Source organism: Andrena cerasifolii, chromosome 4 (genome assembly GCF_050908995.1).
Source record: "Andrena cerasifolii isolate SP2316 chromosome 4, iyAndCera1_principal, whole genome shotgun sequence".
Taxonomy (NCBI): domain Eukaryota; kingdom Metazoa; phylum Arthropoda; class Insecta; order Hymenoptera; family Andrenidae; genus Andrena; species Andrena cerasifolii.
In genome coordinates this window covers 20150057-20176105 of record NC_135121.1, presented here as the reverse complement: position 1 = coordinate 20176105, position 26049 = coordinate 20150057, and the positions used below count along the sequence as shown (strand labels likewise).

Here is a 26049-nt window from a genome sequence, read left to right as displayed (position 1 = left end):
GTTGGAACGGTGCGCAGCCACGGTGGTCGAATCCCTGTCGAAGGCCGCTGGATTCGATGCTCGAGTTGTCTCGCAGCCGCGGGTGAAGCCGGGAATCCACCGGGAAGCTAAGTTAGGGGAGAGTGGGTAATTGGGAACAGCTAAGCGAAAGAGCAAACAGAACGAAAACATACTTAAACTGTTCCTCTATAAACTACTGTGACGAATTTTCCAAGAAACTTTAATAAAACTTGACTTTATAATGAAAAAACCAAACCCTTGGTGCTCGTAATTACCCGACTCCCGTGGGTTATCGCGAGCAGAGTTATATATCGCAGAAATCGCAGGGAAAACCTCTAGATGTGCTTTCACTGCTGCCCATGCATCTTTCGTGTGCCCATAAGTTGCATTTGTAACGCATTATCCAGTCTTCAGTGGGTGGGTGTGTATATACTTCATCGCAATAAATACAGATATATATAATTTCTTTATCAACTCTTTTCGTCCTTTTTTTCTTCTTCTTTGGTTCTCCCTCTGCTTTCCCCACCAGGTTTTCCTCGTCAAAAGTTTTCAAATTCCTAACACATTTCTTATTTACTTTATCATTTTTTTTTCTTCTCATTCTTTGGCACTTCTGTGTCCTCCTTTTTATCTTTCTTCTCATTTTCTCTCCGTAAAAATTCTTTCATCGGGGTACTGGTTATAAGAGGTATTGGTATTGACGAGGGGTAATCTCCAACGTTCGAGATTACCCCATCCGATTTGTTCGTCATTACCCCACGACATGAAGAGATAAAACAGAATTTATTTCAGCGGTTAGAATCATGATTCAGGCGACGCCTTGGTCACAGAATGTGGCTTAAAAAGTGCTTTATTTCGACTTGAAAAAAATCACAATTGTGTAATTAATTCAGGAGTAATTGCACGCAATTGAAAAAGGACAAAGTATTACTTGAGACTTGATGAAAATAATAAATTATGTTTATCCTGAATAGCACGAGCGTTCTGTATTTATTACTTTCTGTCCGGCGTTGGATACGACCTAGACTATTAGCTAGTGGAGACGGAACGTAGGTTTTCATTTATTAAAACGCCGTAAACCATCGCGTTCGCGATTGCCCTGCGTTCCTATTTAAAAAAACTTAGCTTCGACACATTCTTATGGAACAGTTTCCACCAAAAGCTAGCCTAAAACGTAGCATCGCATAGCTTAGCTTCCCGGTGGATTGCCGGCTTTACCTTGCCTGTGTTTGTCGGTTGAGCCGCGCGCCAGCCAAGAATCGAGGAAGAAGCGCGCGCGCTAAGTCGACTGGTGTAACGCGATCGTTATTTGGTTCGTTCCCGTCGATCCTTTTGAGCAACGTCCTTCGAACGGCCGGGTGGTGACAGGATTCTGGGTGGTCGGCTGTCGGTCGTGGCAAAAGGAAGCTGACGTCAGTAGCTCGGTCATATTTCTTCTTGCCTTAAGATCACGGAACATGGGACACGGGGACCACCTCTTGGTGCCGCACCACGGACAGAGCTTTAACTCCTTCTGTCGCCCGGAAAGCTTCCGGTAAGGCATTCGTTTTCTATTCGTCCTACCTCGCGCGCCCCCGGACCGTTTTGTTGGGCGTCTGGCAGACCCAGCTATTCCTCCTCGATGGAGTACACTTCCAGCCACTCTTTCGATTCTCTCTGCCCCCCGGATAGCTGGGCCTCTTGCTACCTCGTCTCTCCCCCAAGGTTCGCCAACGCCTTGCGCTCTTGGTTTAGCGATCTCTAAGAATATTGGCGACTCATCGTGTGACGCGCGTGCAGGGGAGTAACGATAGGGCGTATCGAGTGGAAGGCGTCGCGTGTTGTTATACAACGTTCTTAGCGCACACACGACATACGTCGTACGAGCAGCAGGTAGTTATTGCGCCCGTGTTTTGGTCGCCTATGTGCCAATTACGACGGTGATCTCGGAGGGCTTTGGAGAGTCCTTCGATCCGCCCGAAGAGTCGTCGCGCGTTTAATGACATCCCCATCGACGATCCCCGGGGCTTTTGGCTGATCGAACTTGCGGGCTGCGGGCCGGGGGGAGCAGGAATTCGAGATGAAAACCGCGAATATGCGTGATGTTCGTGAAAGAACGCCGCGCCGCGGTCGGGGCGCACGCAACGTGCACGGTTGAGGTGTTAATTTTAACACCAGGCTTTCCCCGATGGTCGCCGTTGTCGAGCGACCGTTTCACGAAACCAGTCCCACTCTCGATGGCTCAATAAGGAAATTGCGTGGAATTTCGTGCTGCTCGCGGTGCCAATTGTGCATACGTAGGGCACTCGCGCGACCGCCTTTTGTAAACGGCGGCTATTGTTATTTTTAGGCGAAACACAGCTACGAAGGTAAAGCTGGCATCGAAGGGCTCGAGGGACCGGAGGAAGAGGGTACGTGCGTGTGCGTCAAGTGCCGCGCGGTGCGTGTACGTGCACGCAGATGCACGCGAGTGCACGCAACGAGCGGCAGACGCACGCGATCCGCCGCGCGCTGACTTGCCTTCGTTTTTAACGCGCGTTCGCTCTTTCCCCCTGCCCCGCTGCCTCCCAAAATTCCCCCCGTTCCCGAACGACGACCCGGCGCGGCGCAATTTCAGTTTTTTGCACACCGAGTCCCCCTGATCGAACGCTCGTTCCCTGTCCCGTTCCGATCGCGACGAGTCCACCCGCCGATAGGCTTAACGCGGTAGTCGCGGAAAAAACTGGTCGCAACGACTCGTGGGAACGTTAAAAAACACGAAAGTCTTGGCAGCTATAGCTCTCCCGCGAGTTTATAAGCAGAACGTTAGAGGGAAAGGGCGAAAGTAATTGGTGGACGGCATCGCTGTCAAATACGTCGCCGGAAATTTGACAGAAAAACCGGTTTGTCCACGCGCGTCCCGTACGAGGTTCGCGCATAACAGCTTGAAAGGTTTCTGAAATGGCTCGAGCGACGCGATGCCAAATGCCTTTAAAACGGTAACTGACTTTGAATCGGCGGCTTCTCCGCCCGATTGCTGGTTCTCTCGAGGGGCAGAACCGTTCCTCTTCACCGTCCACGTTCTCCGCAACTGCAGTTTCTAGCTCGAGCGATCGTTCAGTGGCATTTCCGCGTTAGCCTTGTAATTGGTGTCTGCGTGAACGAGCAAGGAAGAGGAAGGAAGCTTCGTATAACGTTAGGCGTTGAAACTTATTCTCTATTTGCTCCCTAACACTTTTGCCTATATCGTAAAGGCATCGAATGCTTTTTTAGCACGTTGCGTTCACTCGGCGCGACGCGACGGCTCGAGGCACAGGTAAGTACGTAGGGTAAACTCGGGTAAGTCCGTGATAGTTTCAGAATTTGTTTATTAATTGCTGATATTTACATATTCTGAAAGTGAGTCTAGGAGCATATCTGTATAATGATAGGTCAGACATCGGAGAAACAAATAATAGGTTAACAGAAATTTACTAAGTATATTTAATTGAAAATATACAAAATTAAATTGCGATGACATACTCTGGTTACTCCGTGATAGTTCTCGCTAGACCGTGATATGGCCATCAGCTACTTTTTTTTAATATTATTTTACATTATTTTACATTATTTTATATTATTTTATATTATTTTATATTATTTTATATTATTTTATATTATTTTATATTATTTTATATTATTTTATATTATTTTATATTATTTTATATTATTTTATATTATTTTATATTATTTTATATTATTTTATATTATTTTATATTATTGTTATTTTGTGCATAATCTTTCGTTTCATGATCGTTAGATGTCTGAGCAGTAAGGAAACATTGTTCCTGCTATTGACCATCAAAAATTCTCAAACAGCGTAATCAGAAACGCAGTTTCAGGCACACGAAAAATAAGAATTTAGTCACTTTTCATAAGCAAAAATAACACTGATGCCTTATCGTATGATAATTTCAAGAGTAAGACCCGTTAAAGTGTCGTTTTACCATCACTTACCTGCAGTTTGAACCTTCCATTTATCTTCTAAAGCACATCTAACAAATAAACAAGCGATCGTCCACAAACTAGCACGAAAAATATCACGAATAATCCGCTGCTGGAACAAAATACTCTCTCACTCTATCTCACTAACTTGAATTGACTAATTATTTTACGGCGACATAAACTAGAAGATGAACGCTGTCTGTTAGTGTTTGTTCCATATAAATTAAGTCGGACAATTTAGAGTTGCAGATAAATGAAAAAGTATCGCGGAGTAACCTGTAACCACGAACTTACCCGAGTTTACCCTACCTGCCCTGGCTGGCGGGCGTGTTCGGCTAAAATACTTTCTCGAGAGGAGCAATTTTTTCTCGCCGATCTGCGACACGGGCGTACGTGTATGCACGCGTAAATGCACGGGTATCACACGCGGATCCAATTTGAGATACGGGCGCAGGAAGACGCATTGTTCGCGTGGAATAGTACAAATTAACAGATCGGTATCGTGACCGGTGCAATTAACATTGTGTACACTGGCCCGGTGGATTGGCTTTCTTGAAATCTGACGGTTTAATTAGGCGCCACCTTCGTGGCAGATGCGCGCCCGGTTCGATTAATTACCCTAGCCCCCCAGTTCTCGGGCTGGCGTATCGTTTCGGTACATCTCGCTCATTTAAATCGACACGCCTAATGGTAGTCGCGCGTCGATGAAAAACTCGGTTCCGGGCCGATTTCGTTTTGCTCCCGGCAGGTATATTTGTCACCTTCGAAGGGGCTCGCGGAACCTCTCCTCGGCGCACCGGTATCGAGTCGATCGATCGCGCTTTCTTAATCGGTCGACGCACGCGCGTGCTCGTGTCGCGAAACGGACACGTAAATGACGAGGCTGAGAAACGAACAACCAAAGACGACGCAGTGGGGGATGTTTCAGGGTCGAGGACATCTCCGGTGAACATAGTGGCGACCGCGACCGTTGTCACGGACGAGGCTCTTCTGGCTGACGACGAGGTGGAGAACTGCGAAGGCGAGAGCGAGGCGACGGAGAAGTCCGGCAACGAGGAGGACGAAGAAGTGGACGTGGACGTGGAGGAGTGCAGCAGCGTGGACGACGGCCCGGTTCACGGGGTGCCGGACGACCTGAGCAGGACATCGTCCGCGAGGAAGGGCCAGGACGGCTACACCGAGCACGACCGGAAGCACCGGCTCAGGACCAGTTGCAACTCCGACGAGCTTCGGGACGTCGAGTGCCACCTCGAGACCAAGGAGCTGTGGGACAAGTTCAACGACCTTGGCACCGAGATGATCATCACGAAAACTGGCAGGTAAGCGCACCCTTTGAGCGTTCTACTTGCAAACCGCCGAGTCGAGCACGGCGGAGAAGAGAGGAGAGAGCCGCGCGTGGCGCGCGCGCCGCAGGTGCAACGGAAAGATGGCCGAACCGCTGGAGATAGCTAGCGAGCAAACAGACATTTGTCTCGCTTCGAAGTCAAGCGATTTCGGGGGAATCGCGAGAGGGACCGCAGGCCGGAAGCCTTTGCCGGTGAAGGAGAGGAGAGCCGGGCCAGGCGGCGGGGGGAAAGCTCGCTCGCCCTCGGAGTCCCCGAGTAAACGACTTTCCGTTTGCCCGAGTTACGACTCCGTTAATTGACCGAATTTAGTACGTGCGAACAAAACTGGACGAAAAACGCAGGCTCGCCTGGTAACGGGGAAAATGCTGTTATTTTTCGGGGCGTAATTAGGCGCCGTTACGCCGTCGCGATTACGTTCACGGCCATTAATTATCACGCTCGCGACAAAGGCAGCGGCTCGCACTGGGCCCGCGTGACCCTCCGACGGCCGGTGGGCCCGGGGTGGCGCGGCGGTCGGCCGCGCCACGGGAAATTACGGCAACTCAAACACAACTTGCAACGACGTGTACTCGAACTAATGGATTTCATTGACTGACGTTTTACGAGATATTTAAGGGAGTTTCGGGTGTAATTTATCGCGGCAATTTATGCCCCTTTGTGGACACACCGCTCGCGCTCCCGCTCCGGCTCGCACGTTCATTTTTATAGGTATGCTAATAAAGACGAGGCCGCAGCTGCGCGCTCTAAGGATGCGTGACCGCCAAGTCCAAGTTACGAGATATTTGTGCAAGGGTGACCCGTCTAGCGCTGGCCCCTGTAGAACGGGGTCTCTCGCAACCTTCGAGTCTCGGGGTTCGCCACGTTTCGCTTATTTTTTATCAGTGGCCGCAGCGTGCTCGGTGTCCCATCGAGCATTTCTCGGCCGCGCCGACGCTCGACTTGCCCATCGGTCGGGGCATTAACGGCGGCGGTCACCGAAACGTTTCTTCGATTCCGAGCTGAACAGACGGACGGACAAGCTGACGCGTTATCATCGAAAGTCGAGCACACGCGATCCGATCGTACGCGAATGTATGTACGCATATATATATATAGACGTGTACATACGCGAGCGGCGTAGAAAGTAGATGGGAATCGAAAGCCGTTCGAGAAATGCTCTCCGATAAGGCTGGACGCGTAATTATAAATATAAATTACCCGGGAAGAGTGCCGATCCGAATGACCGATTCGCGTGCGTTTCGACAACGTGCAACCTTGAAACTTATACGCGAGCCTGCATGGAAATTTATGCGACGCGGAAATCGACGAGTCCGTATTCGAGCGTGGCTGGTGGTTGCGCCTGCAGAAACGCACGATCTCTTCGGAATATGTATGCGGCCGGTAAAAGCTGGGAGCGCGGCCGAATCTCCGGAATCTCTGCGGAAAAATCGAGTGCGCGAAAGATTTGAAAACCATTCCCGGGGCGTGTCGCGGTGGCCTGACGTTCTCTTCCTGGGCAGGATCGATATATCAAGAGCGCGGCGATGCACGAATAGCGTCGTTAGCAGGAGAAACGTTGCCACGAAATCCCCAGCTGAACGAAAACGTCACTCTCCCGAGTGACAATACGAATTCGGACCAATCAGGTGGAATTGTCTGGCCCTGCGGGGTGCCAGGGCCATACACTCCTCTGATTCTTCCTCGAGGTCTAGCTCACGGGTCTCTTTTTCCCACGTTGGCACCCGCCACTTTTCACTCTCTCCCTCTCTGCCTCTCTCTCTCTCTCTCTCCTCGCCGTCTTCTTCGCCTTCGCGTGCCGTCCTCCTCGCGACGACCTCGATTCCGATGTCGTGAACAAAGCCAATTTCGTGCGTGCAAACTCCCAACTCCGCGTCGTTCCCGGCCGAAAGGAACAATCGCGGGGTAGGTACTACTCTTTTGTTAACGCGATTGACTCGTTCAAGGAAAGCCTCCCCCCTTGCCTTGGACTCGAGCAGTCTTCTTTTTCCATAATTGACCGGCTCTCGTCGATACACTCCGATCCACCTGACTCGATAACGAATCCCCTGCTCCTCAGTCCGCTCACGGCCAGGACGATATCGTGGCCTCGACGAATTCCAAGGCTGGCTAGCACCGCAGAAGGACTCTCTTTCACGCGCTTCTCCAACGGCTCGCTACGTAACGCTAAAAGTCCGTACGGCTGCCCGCGTACCCGAGTTCTTCGCGCTCGCGACGAGCGTGTGTATTTTTCAAAGTTTAAGTGGGCAAACGTGGCGGAGTGCGAAGCAGCGGGCAGAATAGGAGGTGCGGACGAGCAGGTCAACGGAGAGAGAGACAGGATACCGGCGGATAGAGGGTACTCGTCACGCGAACCCTTCATCAAGGTGCCAGCAACCTACATTATACACTCACACGTGCCTCCACGACCGGCGGGGTGAACGTGCACGTTACGCGAGAAGCGAGAACGTGCACGGATCGCGATACACGCCGCGCGGAGAACCAACCAACCAACCAACCAACGCGACGGCGACAGCGACGGTGCAATGAAAAGACGATAGAGAGTAACCGGGACAAGAGCGGACACCGGGATGGAACGAGACGGGGCTGGTAAACGTCTATTTATCCCTGTTACCCTGCCTTCTCGGCCATAACGAAACCCCGAGCGAATAAGTCCTCCGAGAATGGCCAACGTCCTCTGATCTACGACGAAATTCCTGACGCGGGGTCGATATAAACGACCGGGCAGAAGGCGGATGGTTTCGTCGCCTAATTGTCGAATAATTTAGCGCTCCCGAGTAACCGGCACCGTCCTCCGAAATGCTCGAAAATCTATCTGCGGCGAGGAAAGAGCCGCGGCATAATAATTATAACGACGACGGCACCTGCTGGCTGCTACTGCTCCTGGCTGCTGCTACTGCTACGGGGCGATGCTAAGTCATTAGCTCGGCAAACGTTTTAGTAACTCGGATGACCGTGTTCGGATCGCTATAATATCCACCGCTTCCGTAATCCATTTGTTCAAGCCCTTCCGCTGGCTGCTCCCTCGGGGCTGATGCCCTCTTTGACTCCGCTGCCACCCTAAAGCGCCTACAGGCTGATTCAGCTGACGCGACCGTTTCGAGCTACTCGCAAATCGCCTCTTCCACGAAGTAGGTATCTGCATTTGCGGCAACAAAAGATATTAATTCGCTGTAATAATTTCGCTCGAGCAGCTCCCTCCGCGCGCGACCACCAATCTACTCTCGTAATTTAAAGTTGTCGGGCCGGGTGAATCATCCGGTACGCCATGCCCGTGTCCCGGGGAAACAGATGTACCAATACGCGCGCATTTGTACGCGCAGTGCGCGTGGTTCGAGGCTGTTTAGGGTGGTTTGGGGTCGAGGTGTTCCTGCGATTATGGCCTCGTTAGCCACGGCCCATGGAGGGCTTGTTTGTTTCTGCCTAATTTGACAGGGAAACGCGGCTGTTCGTCTCCTCGATGCTCGAGGATCGGCCTCGCGCGCGTATCCTCGTGATCCATCGAGTCGTTTCGTTTTACCGGGTCGCGCCTCGTTTCCCTATAATTTCCGTTTAATTCGCGAGCAAGATTCGTTACAGATAGGGGCTTGCACGCGCGTGCAATTACAGAAAAAAACGCGAGCGGCGCGCGCGCCGCTTTAGGAGCGCGCGGTCGTTCTGTTTGCAAATTCGCCGGCGAGCCGCGCACGCTTCGAAGAATGCAGGGCTCCGGACAAATTGACTCGTTCGTCGTGATTCTCGATAAAGATAAGGGTGCTTGTTGTTCGCGCAGGATACGCGGGGGGTGTTAGAAGCGTAACGCGGCTGGGGAGGGCGTAGGTCGGGGGAATACTCGATTGACTTGCTATCGATACTTAATAGTCGTTCGAATGTATTCCCACTTATCCTGGATACAGGGGAGGCCACCCTCCACGGCGGGTAATTTTCTCGATGATATATCGCGCCACGTTCCCCGCTTACAAGGGACTCTTATCGACAGAAATAACGTGGGACGCTTTTACAGAAACGTTGAACGCATATTCCCCGTTTACTTCGCCCGCGAGGCAACTGGAAGTTCGCCGATGCAGCAGCGTCGTCTTCCCCGGCAATTTATTTCGCTCCTCTTGTCCGCTCGGCGCGTGTTGGCCGTCGATGACGCGTCCAAGCTGCTCGAAGAGCGATCGGAACGACTGCAGCCACCGAAACAATGCCTAACGAGATTCCTGTTCCGAGCGGACGAAATAATATGGGTTTCGTGGAACGCTTCTTTATGCGGCTATCGTCGGCGTCGCTCCACCCGTTGCTGGAGCAGAAGTGGAAAGCTCGTTCATCCGTGAATCGATCCTTGCGGTCGGTGACTTTGAAGCGATTGTGGGATCTGCGGTCTGGATGCTCCCGACGCGATTGGCCGTCTTTCAATGAGCGGGCACGATTTGTTGGGTTCGTGCGGCTTTCAACGTGATCGTTGTTAACTCTGAGCAGCGCCTCGTCGCGTTCTCGGTGCCCGTATAATTATCCCGTCGCTGGTCTCCGTGGACTTTTTGGCGCGTCACAGATTCCGCGCACCCTCCGTTCACCGGGAGAAAGGGATAACCCGAGCCATAGATGAAGAGAACGGATCGTTACAATGGGATGTTGCCGGAGATCCTCCAGCACAGAATAGCAATGATTCCGCAGAGTTGACTGGACAGGAATAGTTGGAAGCCTTGGCTCGGCCACGCGAACACTGCCAGCAGGAGAAGAACGCTGGTGTAAATCATCGCGTTGATAATGCGGCACGAGCATCCCGATGGTCCCATTCCTCGAAGCGTACGCGCTGCGCGCGTCATACCACCTTTAATCACGACGGACGCGCTTCTAGCGTAGGCACTGATACTGGACGTGTCCAACGAAAGTGACGCCGGTCTGCTAGCTCTGCGTCGCCTCTCTGTCTGGCTTGTTTTGTCTTCACGCGACAGAGCCGCCTCGACTTGTTTAGTTTCCTGCCTCTCTCCTGCCGACTCTTCTCCGTCCTTTCGCCGCAGAGATTCCCCGCTGGCCCGACCCGCCTCCGCGCGCAAATCCTCCGAGGTGGTCGCCGAGTCCTGCAAATTTGAGACTGTCGGGTCGCGCGGAGGTTTGCCAAGAACCGAGAGCAGATCCTCCCGGCAGAGTCTCATCCGAATGCACGGCGGAAGTTCCTGCAGAATCGACACCATATTCTTCATGCAACTCGGTCGGCACGTTCTGTTCCGCGGGTTGCACGGGCCCTGGCACTCCATGGATCGATCGACGCCCGGGCGTCGAGCCGGATTCATCTTTCTCCCGAGGTGGGATCCCCTTCGATCACGCGCGAGGAAGCAGAGATTTAGAGAGCCGCCCTGGTCCAAGGTTTACCGTCGTTCTGGCAGTATCTCAAAGGGAGCGCGGTGGTTGTTTTCGGAGGATTGGCCAGCGAGGGGGAGAAAGTGTGGCTCTTCGAGGCCGTAGAGGAGAGTCGCGTTCGTCACCGTCGGTGTGCTCGGGCGCATCGGCGTCAACGAAGGCGCGCATCTGCTGGCGCGTGCGCCCCGACGCTCGAGGTGTTGAAAAGTTGGCTGCATATAACGAGGTTCAAGGGTGACTCGCTCGTAACGAAGCTTGAAAGGCCTGCGGGCGCTCCTTTCAATCAAACTGACTAGTTAGACGCGCCTCTACATTGGATTCTAACTGGAGAACTCACCGCAGATCCAACGAATCGGTCATTCCAGAGAGCCTCTGCCTCGGTCACGGATCTACCCGCACTTCTGCCTCCCTATACCGCGCGGTTCCTATGATCTTGCATCGTAGCGTGAATTCTCCCCTTTAATGCAGGTTAAACGTCAAATTTTCTAGCAGCTCGGCAAAGACACTAACCGCGGACAACTTCTCGGTGCCCTGCTCGCGAGAAGTTTACGCACGCGTAGCACGGCGAGGTTGCTTCGAGACTTGAAACGTTCCGTAGAGGATGCCCGAGTGAAAGAAACGCGATTTAATGGCTTGCAGGCGGATGTTCCCGACGTGCCGGGTGTCGTTCAGCGGATTAAAGTCCGAGGGCAGGTACGCGGTGCTGATGGACATCGTTCCGGTGGACAACAAGCGGTACCGATACGCGTACCACAGAAGCTGTTGGCTGGTCGCGGGCAAAGCGGATCCTCCGGCGCCGGCGCGCCTCTACGTGCACCCGGACTCGCCGTTTACCGGGGACCAGCTACGAAAGCAGGTGGTCTCGTTCGAGAAGGTCAAGCTGACGAACAACGACATGGACAAGCACGGCCAGGTAAGAAATACCTCGGTGACATGTTTCACCTAGCGCCTAATCGGTGGCCCGAGCGACCTCGTGAACCGGGCATGTGGGTCAGATATCGATCATTCCCGAGCAATCTCCTCCTCCGCTTCGACCGAGCCAACGTATTCGTATTTTTACGACTGCGAAAAACTGGGAAAGAAAGCTCGGTCGAGGACCTGGTCGAAGCCTCGCGCATCCTCGGTCACGCGGTTCGGTTAGGCTAGACCGGGGGCGGTAGTAGCGCTTTGACTTTGGAATACGCTTACGCAAAAACTATTACAGTTAGGGTACACTGCACTAATCATTCGCACTCCTGATTAAGGAGTTATGCTCAGTCAGGAGGCCGAAAAAAGGGTGGTCTTTGGAAATTTTTTACTCAAAAGCTACAACACATTTCTCGGAAAATCTTTTTTCCTTTTAAGCATTGCATCTAGTACCGTGCATCGTAATTTTTTTATTTAAAAATATTTAGCAATAACTAAGTTATTGTCCATCACTCGATGGTTCTCTAAAAATAAAGGCTTCTGCGGTGACCAGTGCTGCTCGAAAGTCGATCGTCTAAAATAAGAAATTCAAATAATTTACTTATTATATTATATTATCTAGTACTTGAAAATTAAGACCATATAAAAACTTCACAAAAAACAATAGACATTGCAATTGAGATTTCCGCTTAGGGTGGCAGTCATTGTACAGTGTACCCTACACCAATAGTTTTTTTTACGAAAATGTTACTTACTTATCTGACATTATTTGAGCCACAACAGTGTCGCTGTATGTCAAGTAATATTCCGGTTATTAATAAAAAATGAGAAGCGGAGAAAGTGTTACAACCGTCCCTGACCCCGGGTCGGTTGTAACGCTGCATGGAGTCGATAGTAGCACAAATTTAACTTTACAAAATTAAAATATTTATTGATTCTAATTATAATAATAAATAAAAAAAAAAGTAAAATTTATAACCAATTATGCGGTGTCGCCATTGTGGCAGAAATAGAAAACATTTTGGCTGGGTGCATTCTTCGTGTGATCAATCCTTACATTCAGTACATTACACCCATTTTTTATTTGGTTTCTTTGTGCTGTGCTATAGCATTCCATGCAAACAAGACGATATTATTAACCTTCTTTGTCACTATTCGGTTCTGTCCCGGTACAACCAACCCCGACTGCCGATGTTACAATCGCCCCCGACCAGGTTTTTGAACTTAAATTATAAATGTTGATTAACGAGACACTTAAAAGTGATAAGTTTTAGGTTGGGTTGAAAAACAGCCCTTGACTGAACCACGCCTTTGCATTTATCGTGTTTCTCTCTGTTTTTATTATTATTATTATTATTATTATTATTATTATTATCATCAACGGGAATACCATTTAGTATACAAAACATGTTAACTAGTACAAAGAGAAATGAGTCTGGTAACTTATTCTAATAGTATTTCTAATAGTATTCTATCAGTTATTGGGAGAGTCGACTGAGCAATTTGTGCCGGAATGAATCACACGATATGGAGAACACATCAATATCAGTGAGATATGTTTTTCTATTTGCTGTGTTTTCTTTGTTTGTTTGTTTCTTTGTTTGCAATAAAGACGTTCAATAATAATAATAATAAGTGACGATCAGTATTACTTTAAAAATGGCCAGATTAAATATTAAAAAATAGAGAAAACACGTACTTGCAAAGGGGGAGTACTTATATTACAATTTTAAATCAGTAAGGAAAAGTTACTTTAGGGTATCGAAAAGTTATTTTCTTCACTATGCATGTCTATTGTGTAACTATACTGCTGGGACACGGATGAGTGTATTCGAAACGTCATTCTTCATCTTAAATCCAAAATTTGCCTTAATATCTATCATATGTTTTGAGATACTTAACGCGTTACAATCACCCCCCTGTTACTATCGCCCCCGGTCTGCCCTACATCCACGCAGACACGGCTGGAACGTTGCCTCGCAAGCGGTGCGAAGAGTAATGAATAACAACGAAGTGGATTTCGACCCGTGCCTTTTCCGTTCGACACGTGGACTCCCAAAATGTTTTTGCGCACGGCCCGAGTCCTTACGGGACGCGTTACGTCGCTGGTAAATCGTGGCACTCGGGTCGTTTGGAAAAATAGCCGCGCAAACGACGAAACTCGAGGAGGTCCGCCGCGAGAGACTGCGGAGGGTACTAGGTAGAATGCCGCGGTATTCTTGTTATTTATCGGTAAATTCACACATCCGCGCGTTTCCCCGTCCCCGGGCCGGTGATTTGGCGACGTTGCGGGCCGCGTATGTTGCTCGAAAATAAGGCGGACGATTTAACGAACGAGCGGTGCCCAACGACGTCGACAATGCTCGCGGATTACAGTGTCGTTTTTCACCGGCAGGATCGCGTCGTTTCGCTCCCCTTCGAGGCATCGAAGACGACGTCGTTGACGAGATTTCGGACGTTCGCGCGCACCGAGAATGGCCTCGTAAAACGGATACGCGGCGTTACCGGGGAACCACGTAGGCGTGGTTATCATCAACACCGCTCGTTAATCGTGGGCGTCTCGAAGCTGCCAGCCCGTGAAACGTAATATTCCGTCGTCGTGTCGACCGATCGATGACAAACCAATCTTTCCGCGCGCGTGCTAAACCTTCGCTGCCTCCGCGTCTCCTCCTTTTCACTTCTCGCTTTTCACTTTTCTGCTTTACCGCTTAATTACGCGCGCTCGCGTGCGGATTCGTTAACGGTGTCGCGGTCGCGCTCCGACCCGCTGCTCCTCTCGCCGCGGCGGTTCCCGCTTCTTCTCTCCACCCCCGAGTTTTTCCCGCACGCGAATCTACAGCCGGTACTTACGAGCATCGCGATAGCGCCGCACCTGGAAAGCCTTCGAGGCTCGGTTAAAAGCTCGCGCCTACCCGCGTCCCGCGTTTCCTTCTCGGCCGCTGAAATACAGTGTTGTCCCTCAAATTGCACGCGTTTTCATCCCCGGCTACTTCTTCTGTAGTCGCCGCACAGTCGAAATACCGAGAATCAATTAATTTTCTTCGACCGACAAGGAGAGTATTTTAAGTGTCCGCCTCCGATCATTTTGATTTTTGGATATGTTATAGAGGACCGAAAAATAAGAAATACGTGTTTTTTTATTTTTCCCCGTTTTCATATTTGGGGGGTTAAAACTGCGCTCAAAGTTAGGGTTGAAAAATCATTTTTGTGGATTTTTGAAAATCTGGTGAGTCAGTCGTATTTCGCGTTCAAAGACACAAAATTCGTCCATTCGCGCTATTCCCCTATCTCTGATAGTTCGCGAGATATTCCAGAAAAATGATTTTTCAACCCTAACTTTGAACGCAGTTTTCACCCCCCAAATATGAAAACGGGGAAAAATAAAAAAACACGTATTTCTTATTTTTCGGTCCTCTATAACATATCCAAAAATCAAAATGATCGGAATTTGAGTATCGCGTATCAAAGAAAAACCCGAAGAAGCCGAAAGCCGATCGAAAAAACCACTGTGCGTCGCCCTATACCACTGGAGCGCTCGAGGAGGAATCACAGCAAGCCGAATAGGCTACTCGTCTCTGAAATTGCGCGCGCCCGGCCCCGACGCTCGCGTATATAGAGAGACAGAACTGTATATCTCGCAGCGGTTGGGCCTTGGCACCATAAAAACTGTAACTCTACGGCGAAAAGAGAGTAACGCGGGAAAAAGGGCGTAGCGGGCGAGGAGGCGAGAGGCGAACAAGGGTCGCGCGAATCGTCCACCCGCGGACTGGCCATAATGTTGGCAGCATTATAGGCGGTTGGTGGTGGTAGTAGGCACGACGGCGTGCCTATAAGCTAATAAATTGAATGGATGTTTGCCCGGAGCTTTTGTCATGATGATCACGAGTAGCCCACGCTTGGCCCGTTGAGCACCTTTTGAATCTCTCTCCGCAGCCAGTTCCCGTCTTCTCGCGCGCCCTCTCCGCCTGGCTCTCCTCGTGGCTGGCTCTCCACGGTGTTCCGCGCTGCTCTGCGCGAACGCGCGTACCACTCGCTTATTCACCTTTCCCTTCGTTTCGTTTCGTTTCGTTTCCACTCGTTTCCTCCCGTCTCGCTTGGCCTCTATTCGTACGCGGCACCCCGCGCATATAGGCGTTTACAGGCTCGACGCGAGCCGAGTCAGAGAGCTGCTCGACTATGCGTTTCCTTCTCGTGCGCAGGGAACGGAGGAGGCCCCGCGTCGCACACCGGACGAACGCGCACGGTTCGACCCGCGAGCGTAATTGGACGCTCATTAGCGCCAGCTTACGATCCTAACGGCGATGCTACGATTCTATCGCGAGGCAACCATATATAATACATCGTGTCCATCGCCAGGAGAGATCCCCCTTGTACCGTTTCCTCGGCGAAGCTGTTCAGTGATTTACAGGCCGCGTACGCGTATAATGAGATCTGCCGGCCACGTAGTCGGGATCGTCCCGTGACAATAGGTGGATCGTTAAACGCGGGCTAGTCGCGCGCGCGCGCGTTTTTAGCAGGAGCGGAAGATTTTAGCCGGCCTCTGACGCGCGGAGTCTCGGAGAGGTGTTGCGGAATATACATGCGCGTAAAGAACGGGCGAAAGGAAACGCGAGGATGAGAGGGATAGTGGCTTGGAGGAAAGGAGGAAAGAAAGAGAAGGAGAAGAAGCTAGGCAGGCCAGTGCCGAGGAGAACAGACACACACCGGTTAAAAGCAGTCGCGGCGAGCTGGGAGAGCCGGGAGAGCCTGGAGAACCACGCAACGCCAGTCAACTCAACTCGACGACTCAAGTGGTAGGGAACATTCCTTCGCTACGGCCACTATTTCATCGTTTCGTATGACGCGATATTATAAGACCCCCGCCTGCGTGCCAGCTACTACACGGTGGTCCAAAAGCAACCATCCACCTGCGACCAACGACGCGACGCAGCCCAGTCCTCCTTCTACGGGATACCTGCCGGGAGAGGAGCCCGCGTCCGCGTCGCGTTTCTCGCGCTCGTCCTCTCGCTCCGCTCTCGCCGGATGCTCGCGCCTGCAAATCTCGAATCCACCATTTATTCCCTCCCGTTTTTATATTGGAAGCACAGCCGAACGTTCTGCACCGCGACGACAAATCAACGCGCACCGTGAGGTCCAGTTTGATTCCACGAGGTTCGATTCCCTTCCTTTCCCCTCGTCCACCGAGGACCGCCGAGTCGAGGAAGGAAAAGCTAAACAACTGGCTACGATGAAAGCCGTGCTCGCTTCCCGTCGCTTCCAACTGCGGGACGGGAAAAAGCATTCTTTTCTCTGGCCGCGGATTGTAACCGGTGTTACGGACAATGTAGCGTGACTGACTCATCGCGGCGAGGAAAACAGACGGTTGGACGGTGGCTGTAGGTATACTGTATAAGCGGCCGCGCGAGGAGGAAATGTTGGGACCGAGGGGTATTAATAATTTCTTAACGCGACGCACTTGTAGCGCCGGAGATGCCAGCAGGCTTTGCTCAGCCATAATATTGAGATTAAAAATGATTTACGATCCATCCCACCGGTGAGATAGCCAGCATTCGATTGGGATTTACGGTGTAATTGACTAACAATAAGTAAGCGGCAGGCGCGGAGGAAGGCGCGACGAATACGGATCGATTCGATGAAACGCAAGCCGCGTTATTATCGGCATTACCCCTTTATCGCGAATAGATTGCTCGGGTCGGCTGCACCGCGAGGTGGGCGCGCGTCGAACCATCCCCGGGGAAACCACCAGCCGTGGTATTTAAGGGGTTACGCCACCCTGAAAGTTTTGAAAACACGATTTTCTTTTCCTCGCATTTTCTTATTACGCGAAGTTTTAAGAATAATTTAAGTCATTGTGGACGCAAAAATCCCCCAAAATAGCCGAGTTATAGGCTTCCAACGAGGCGCGGATGTCGATATTCCGCAGCAGGTAGTTTTCTTCTTTTGCGTTTCTCTCGAAACTACATTTCCAAAGATGACCTATCAAATATCTCTAAAACTGTTTGTCCGATTGAGTTTAAACTTGGCACGCGTATTCTTAATGGTATTATCTACGATGTAGCATATCAGTTTTTCCATCCTATACCCCATTCGTATATAAGTAATGGTTTAAATTCGTTTTTTTCAGTGGAAAACGTATAATTTTTTCACTTTGCTCTCATTTGTGCAATATATGCACTAATATATGCTCTACCCGTAAGAAGAAAATAAATAATTTTCAACCTCGTAATATCAGTAAAAAAAATTCGTCTAGTTTAGTGCTGTTTCGAGCGCCTCAGGGTGGCGTAACCCCTTAAGGGAACCTTCCGGTCTAGAGCCCCAAAAATAGGTGATCTTTAGGAATTAATTAAAGGAAAACTACTATGTATAATTTAATGGGACTTTTTGCATTGTGTCAAGGATGTCTTAAGCTACAGAAATATATTTTTTGTTTTATAATTAATGATTGCAGACGGCACTGCGGAGTCGTTAAAGTCGAGACGTCAAAAAATGTATCCAAATCGGTGGGACCTATATCTCCAAAAGTTACTATCCGATTCGACTGAAACTTTTCTTATTTTGAAGAATATACTTCTGGCAAGGGGTGATACCAGAAAAACAATACAAAAAAATGAAAATTTATAATTTTCTAAGGCGTTGAAAGGGTGAAAAATATAGGGAAAAGTGATTTCAAACTTCAAGTGTCGTTATTTTCTAAAAAAAATGTTATTTTTGCAATTTGTTCTGGTACCCCCTAGCCAGAATGATATTCTTCAAAATAAAAGAAGTTTCAGTCGAATCGGATAATAACTTTTGGAAATACAGGTCCCACCGTTTTGAGAACTCTGTTTCGAGAAAAACGCGTTTAAAGTTTTACGTGGGCACCGAGTGGCCGGTTGTTGCCCGTGCATTTGCCGCTACTCAAATGCCTACAATTTCGTGGAATTTTACGAATTTCAACAAATCCTTTTAAACGCGTATTCCTAAAAGGTGGAACATTCGAAAAATGAAATAAAAAAAAATCGACTTTTAGCCCGGAACCTCCCCTTAAGCGGTTACGTTCAAGCTTTTCAAACGTTTCAGCAATGTCTCTAGCTTTTTACTTTTAGTCTTCGACTCGTTAACCGCGGACGCGTCGCGATCGGCGAAAGATAGGCCTCGCGGAGAAGAAATACTCACGGCGTCTCCATAAATCACTTTTAATCCTTTATCGACGTCGCCGACGTTCCGAAGCGCGCGTCACGCGCGAACTCTGCCATGCAAATTCGCGCGACACCCGTGTACTTGGAATAAAAAGCAGCGGAATCGTAGCCGGTTGCACGAATCGATCCCTCGGATCCGGAACGGGGCGCGGGACACGGCTGGAAAAATGGTGGTTCTCACGATCTCCCGCGGAATGTCCTGCAGCCCGACGCCGAGTATTAAGTTTCGTGTCTCGGCTTCCTGTAGGCATACCTGGGCGAGCCGGGGACCGAGCGACAGCGAGGGTTGATAAATTAAACGAAAAAGTTATGCAGATGCGCTATTTTATCTGGCCCGTAGCTGCCACGCATTTCGTACTTGGGGCGTGCATATTACATCACGCGAGTATTCCCGTATGCCCGAAAGAGTTCGTGACGGTGTCAGCCCTCGTGCACGAGGTGTGTCCGCGGCCTCTTAACATCGCCGCAAATGCCGAGCTGGTGAGTAAAGAGGGTAGATAAAAACGGGACTAATCGTGAGCGTGGATCGTGGAATTTCAAGGCAGCCTTCGCCGTCCCAGTCGTCCGATATCCCCGAGTATCTAAGTAGTAGCTGGAAACGGGACGCCTGGAAATAACCGATTGGAAATATTCGAAATAGAAAGCACTGGGAAAGGCTGTGGCGCATCCACTGGCAGCGCACGCTTATGGGCGGATCCGTGTGTTGCCTTGTCCGTGTGCGTTTGATGACGTTCACACGAACGAGCCGAACAGAGTAGAGCAAATTGGAGTTCTGACAGGTTGCAGTGGGGTGTCCCAGCAATCCCACCATCCAACGGCGCGGAGGAAACGGATAGGGGCACCCCGGGAACCCAGACACCTATAATCGTACGGGCATAAAGTTGCCCGCTTGGAAACCCACGGTCCGGCCGACGAGACCATGGGACCACAGGACCACGGAGCCACGGGACCGCGTACTCGTTATCCGGACTCGAATTAAATTCCATACCTCTTCCTTTTTCTCCATCATCGAGGGGAACAATCTTGTAGCCGGACGACACACCGCACGGTGCAACGGTCAGGATATAATATCTCCACCGTGCCACGCTGCGGCTTAAATAAATAATTTACGAAGCGTTACGCAACGGGAATGATACGGCTGCGCGGGCGCGAAGCCACCGCGCCGTTTCCGTCAAGCCCGTGGAAACTTTTACGATCGAGAGAGGGCAGGGATTTCGGTGCCACGCGTTGACCTTCAACAACCACCACGTGGCGAGGAATGCGGTTGATTTTGGAGCAGGCTGTAGACTTGGCGGGAAACCACCAATTAATAGCCGGTTTAATCGATCAAGTGGCCCTGGTACACTTGTAACGCGGAGTCCAATCACGCCTCGGACCGATCAGCTATTACCCCTGCAATTCTTTTACGATCTTCTTCGCGTTTCTCGCCCACGTTCTGGATAGCTTCAACGCGAGAGAACGCTGAGGATTGCCTGCTCCGCTCCAACAGTTGCCCGACGGTGTTGCAGAAATGAACGAGAGCCGCGGGTGAAAACGATCGGAAACGCGCGGGGACACCGCGAGCGATCATAATTCGGGCCGTGAGAATATATCGATAACAGTAACAGTAAATATTCCCGTAAACGAGCGCCACGAAGGAAGAGGGCACGGGTGTGCTGCCGCGCGGCGTCGGATATTAATTTCACGGTATAATCTCGTGTTATAAAAATAAATTACGACGGACGAGCGAGCTAGTCGGCCAGGCGGCCGGTGTTGCCCGATTAAGTAACAAAACGTTCCCGGGGACATTCCCATCGGGACCAGCCGCGAGCCGGGACCGTTCGATCGAGGGCTATCGGTCGTTCGCTGCGATCGCGGCCCGAGAGCCGATGCCACGAGAAAAACGACTATAAATCGCGCGTGTAATACTGCTATCAACGTGTATTACATAGACGCCGCGTTGTTTGATAAATCGCTGGATGCAAATTGCGTGCGTCCGACGCCGACGCGACGATGAGAGAGCGGGTACTGGCTTCGATTTCTTCACTGCGCAGGCGGTTCGACCGCCATTTACCGCGATAATTTCGATTTACGGGAACACCGTAGGCCCCAGTGTACTATGTAACGCAGTACCGCGAATCTTGGAAACGTCCAAACGCTAGAATCACCCCTGGAAGGGGTGGAAGATCGTCAGCGATCGTGCGAATGATACAGTGGCTCGCATTAATATTCGGACACTTTTTAAAATCGCAGAACTTTTTTAGAATTGGTCCAAACAACTTGAGTTTTTTTCAGAAGCTAGAAGGATTAGTTTTCTAAATGACGTATTTGGTCGATTTGAAAAAAAAGGTATTTGGTTGGAATAGCGAAAAGAATAGTAAAGGTCGATTTTTAAACTTTTTTTGCGAGCTTGTAATGAAAATTCAAACAAAAAAAAACGTTTGTAGATTGCAGTAAGTTGTACACGCGCCTAAAATTTCATAAAAATCGGTTAACGTTGCTCCGAGCTACAATCGTTTAAAGATCGCGGAATAAGGTCGAGAATCGCTGATTTCGGGAATTTTCGCGATTATTAATGCGAGTCACTGTATATCAGTGCGGTATCATCGCATTGCGAGACAAGAATGCCACGAGTTAAGTCAACTTAATAACGCTGACAAGCGAGCATCCCGAACCCAGAAATTCAAAAAATTCTGAAACTTTGTGAATATGTAGGGAATTTTCTCCCGATTATAACGCAATTTTTGTTTACTGCCCAAATTCACTCTAAGCGGGTGCAGTTGGCCCCTGAAGATCCGGTTATTTTGTGTTGTAACTCGTGAACTGTAAAATAATTTTTCTACCAAATGGTAGATCTAATTAAAAGAAGTAACTTTTGTCTGGAAACTTTTTCCCTACCTTTTACAGTTCGCAAGTTATAACACAAAATCTGAAATCTTACGAATTTTCAGGGGTTAATTTCACCGCCTTCGAGTGAATTTGGGCAGCAAACAAAAATTGCGTCGTAATCCGGAGGAAATCCCCTACATATTTACAAAGTTTCAGAATTTTTTTAATTCTCTCCCTTGTGAGTCGCTGAGAGTCACGCGCTACAAAAGCGCGCGTATTGGGAAATACTGCGAGAGCGCCATCTACTAAAGTAAGCTCTGCAATCGGGTGAATCGCGTTACAGGACTGTTGCCACAAAAGTGTTGAAACAGTGCAGTAATCTTTTTGTCATTAAATAGTCTGCTAAATTTTACAAAATCGATTATCAAACAGTGGAAATTCCCAATACTGCCAATTACATGTGACAGCTGACCCGATTAGACTGCTTTAATTTTCGCACAGCAGATTGCGTAGCGGAAACAAGAGAATGCCAATAGGTATGCACACGGTTCGTTTATCGCGGCTGACGCTGCCTCAGCCGGTGCTCGGGGGTCGAAAAAAAAAAAAAATTGAGACGTTTAGTTAATTATCGAACGACGCGATAACGACGCGTTTCACCTCGCCCCCCCTCGCTCCCCGCCGTTCCTCGCCTTCCCTCGTAATATTCGGACAGGTCGTACGCAGAATTTTCCTTTTTTGCAACGGCGCGGTAGTATATTCGTGTCGGAGAGTGTCTTGCTGCGTGTTAACGCGCGATCCCGGCCGCAGATATCGGAGATATATTTCCAGCGATAATCTTGTCGCTAATAAAAATCGCATTTAATAACGCTTTACCAAGGATGTACGCACGGTGCGCCGTAAGTTTCGCAACCGATCCTCGGCCTTAATAACACCGCTAAAAGACCGATAACGCCTGCATTTCGATACAACCGTGACCGATAAAAATATGATGTCTCTTTTACCGGTTATCCCGTCCCGCCGCGTACGAGCGCGCAGCGCTTTTGGACGCGCCTGCTCGAATTCTTAGGCTCCCTCTTTCGGATGAAGTTATCGTGTCACCTATTACCGAGGTCGCAGAGGGGAGGGATTATTCGCCGGCAAATGTTTCCTGAGCGTATCGCGGCAAAGAGTGTTAGAATATAATGTTTATTTATTTAAGAAAATAAAAGTTACACAGTCGATCGTCAGTATAATAATAATAAGAACTGCGTAATACTTAAACTAAAAGTAATAAAAAGAATAGTCTTTAGCGCGATGCAAGTTAACCGTTTGGAGGGTTTTCTCGGACTGAGAAGCGCAGGGGTCGAGAAGACCGTTTTCCCCTCTTTTGGGTCTCCTGTAGCGAATCAAAGGAAAACTCACAAGTCACCGGGTCCCCAAAGTCCCTGACACTCCAACTCCAGGAAACAGTCCATCGTTGTACACATTCCAACAAAGAGTATCGTAGGTTTGCAGGTTTGCAGGTTTCCTCGGTTCACGGCGCGAAGCTGTACGGGGCAACGAAATAAGTTATCCGATTGGATACGTTCGCGACAGGTTTATCAGGTGGGCATCGGGCTTGATTGTGAGCGTGTCCGTAGGTGCGGAAGCACGCGGTTGGTTTCACGCGTGTGCCCGGTTACGAAGCCTAGACGGATCCGAAATGGTCGCGGTGGAGCGAACGAGACCTTAAGGGGGCGAACCACTGTAGAAAATCGGAAAAATCGATTGTTTCTTTTTCACATTAAAGACGCACGTTTCAAGAATGCTCTCTCCAAATTTTATGAAGAAATTCGCTAAATTGACAGAAATATAGGATAAGGGACCCAATTACTGACGCCTAAGCAATTACTGTCATCTTAAGCTTTTTTACTTTAAGTAACGAATAAATAAACGTTGTAAAGTCACGCGCAAAAAGAATTATGTAATTCAACCTATAATCTATACTGTAGATTATATAGTATAGTTTATTTACTCGTTGTTTTAAGTAAAATAGCTTAAGATGGTGTAATTGGGTCCTTTATTCTAGCATTTTCCGTGAAGCGGTTTCAAGCGCGCGACTGAGACGCGCGGAACTTTGAACGCGTTTTCCTCAGAATGACATTTTTCAACAGGGATCGAAAAAGTTCTCGAACCCTCGTTTTTAAAAAAATTCTGTTAGAATTTATATGTTATATATTTTTTGATCGTCACGTAATAGACGTAGGCTTTTACTTTCTAAATATTTTCGCCTTTTTGAATTCGGATTAACCATATGGCCTGGGCACTGTCAACGCGACAAGCACGATTTTGCCGCAACGCATGTTTTGACGAAGAGTATACAGGAAGCGGATTTATGAATTTGATTGAAAAAAAAATTTTCTTACCCTTCGATATGTGCATTATTAACTATACTAAGCAATACATTGATTTACTTGCGTTGTGTGGTTGCAATAAATTCCCGAAAACACCCTTACATACAAACCTTCCAGTCTAGAGCCTAAAAAATAGGTGATATTTAGGAATTAATTAAAGGAAAACTACTATACATAATTTAATGGGTCTTTTTGCATTGTATTAAGGATGTCTTAGGCTACAGAAATATATTTTTTGTTTTATAATTAATCATTGCAGACGGCACTGGGGAGCCGTTAAAGTCAAGGCGTCAAAAAATTGATCCAAACCAGTGGGACCTGTATCTCCAAAAGTTACTATCCGATTCAACTGAAACTTTTCTTATTTTGAAGAATATAGTTCTGGCTAGGGGGGAAACCAGAACAAATTGCAAAAATAACATTTTTTTAGAAAATGACGACACTTGAAGTTTGAAATCACTTTTTCCCTATAGTTTTCATCCTTTCAACGTCTTAGAAAATTACAAATTTTCAATTTTTCGTATTTTTTCTGGTACCCCCTAGCCAGAAGTATATTCTTCAAAATAAAAAAAGTTTCAGTCGAATCGGATAATAACTTTTGAAAATACAGGTCCCACCGTTTTGAGAACACTGTTTCGAGAAAAACGCGTTTAAAGTTTTACGTGGGCACCGAGTGGCCGGGTGTTACCCATGCATTTGCCGCTACTCAACTGCCTATAACTTCGGGAACTTTACGTATTTCAATAAATCCTTTTAAACACGTATTCCTAAAAGGTAGAACATTCGAAAAATGAAATAAAAAAAAGTCAACTTTTACCCCGGAACCTCCCCTTAACGCTCGCTTTGCAACTCGCTCCTCGCCTCCGAATTGCTGGCCGACACTCAACGCACTCGTCCCTTGCCACCTGTGCTCGTCCAGCGGTCGCAACGGCTCTCGCGCGTCGCCACGATCTTTTCCCTGTCTCATAAATACCTGAGAAGTCCGTCGGGCGATAACGTTCCGCGATTCCGTGAGAAATACGAGAAAACAAGGAGCGTGGCAGAGGAAAAGCGTGCGTGCGTACGACAGCTGCTGGGGTTTCGGTTCACGACCGCGAAACTATCGATTAGGTAAGCGAGATGTAGGGAAAGACGGCGTACATACGTACACGCGCGTCCGCGTAGCTGTACTATTCCTACGTTTGTCAAGCTGAAGAAGTTGACGCGCGAAAACGCCGCGTGCACGGTGAAAACTGGCGGGTGGTTCGTGCGAAATCCGCAATTGTGCCGAGAAATGGCAGCAAGGCGCGCGTAATAGTCAGATACTTATTTACATCTAGTGTATTTACACGTGCGCGTTACGCGATACCTACGCGAGAAACTTGCTTCATCGTAGCACATTGTTTTAGACAGGAAATCGATACGCGACTTCTCCTTTCGTTCTATCGACTATAGGTGTGCATATATATATATACATACACACCTGGCACGCATACCTGATACGACGTTAAACTTCGCTGCGCGGAAATAACGGAATCGTCGTTTAAACTTTAAATTACAAGGTAGGTGTACCGCGACGGAAATTCGGTCGCGTTACAAAGCTCGGACGGCGAAACTCCCCGTCGGTTACCGTAGCCTCGGTTGATTTATTCCCTCGGAAACACCTCGAATCGTCCGTGTACCTGTTGCAAAACTGACGAAAACGATTGGGAAATGAAAGCGGCGCTCCCAGGACGCGATACAAATCGCGGCATTATTTTCGTCGCGTTATCGATTGCTAGATAAGTATCTAATGATAACTGGCGAAGCTCGGCGTGCACGCCCGCGAACGAGTGACCGGACGCTCGTTGAAACTTATTGCCCGTCGTCGCCTGTTAACGTTCGAAACGCGAACAGGATTTATACGACGCTCGCAGTTATTTTCGAGGCCTTAATCAAGACTTTATAAATCATCGGAGCTCTCGGTATCCGGCTTCAAGCATTCCCGTTTTCTATTTTCAGATCGTGCTGAACTCGATGCACCGATATCAGCCGAGGATACACTTGGTCCGCTGTCGACAGTCGGACGACAACAATCTCCACATAACCGACCTCCAGAAGGAAGAGCACAAAACCTTCATATTCCCCGAGGCTATTTTCACCGCGGTCACCGCTTATCAGAATCAGCTGGTGAGTGAA

General features: G+C 49.1%; 1 protein-coding gene across 2 annotated transcripts in view; it reads left to right on the top strand.

Annotated features, from left to right (window-relative positions):
- LOC143367805 (T-box transcription factor TBX20) overlaps positions 1-26049 on the top strand; it is a 43214-nt gene that overhangs the window by 2905 nt on the left and 14260 nt on the right. The window contains exons 2-4 of one of the 2 annotated variants that reach the window (XM_076809980.1): positions 4856-5261; positions 11268-11541; positions 25873-26040. In XM_076809980.1, coding sequence (XP_076666095.1) covers positions 4856-5261; positions 11268-11541; positions 25873-26040 — 848 coding nt within the window. The remainder of the gene's footprint in view (positions 1-4855; positions 5262-11267; positions 11542-25872; positions 26041-26049) is intronic. The other variant, XM_076809981.1, reaches the window with a different exon arrangement.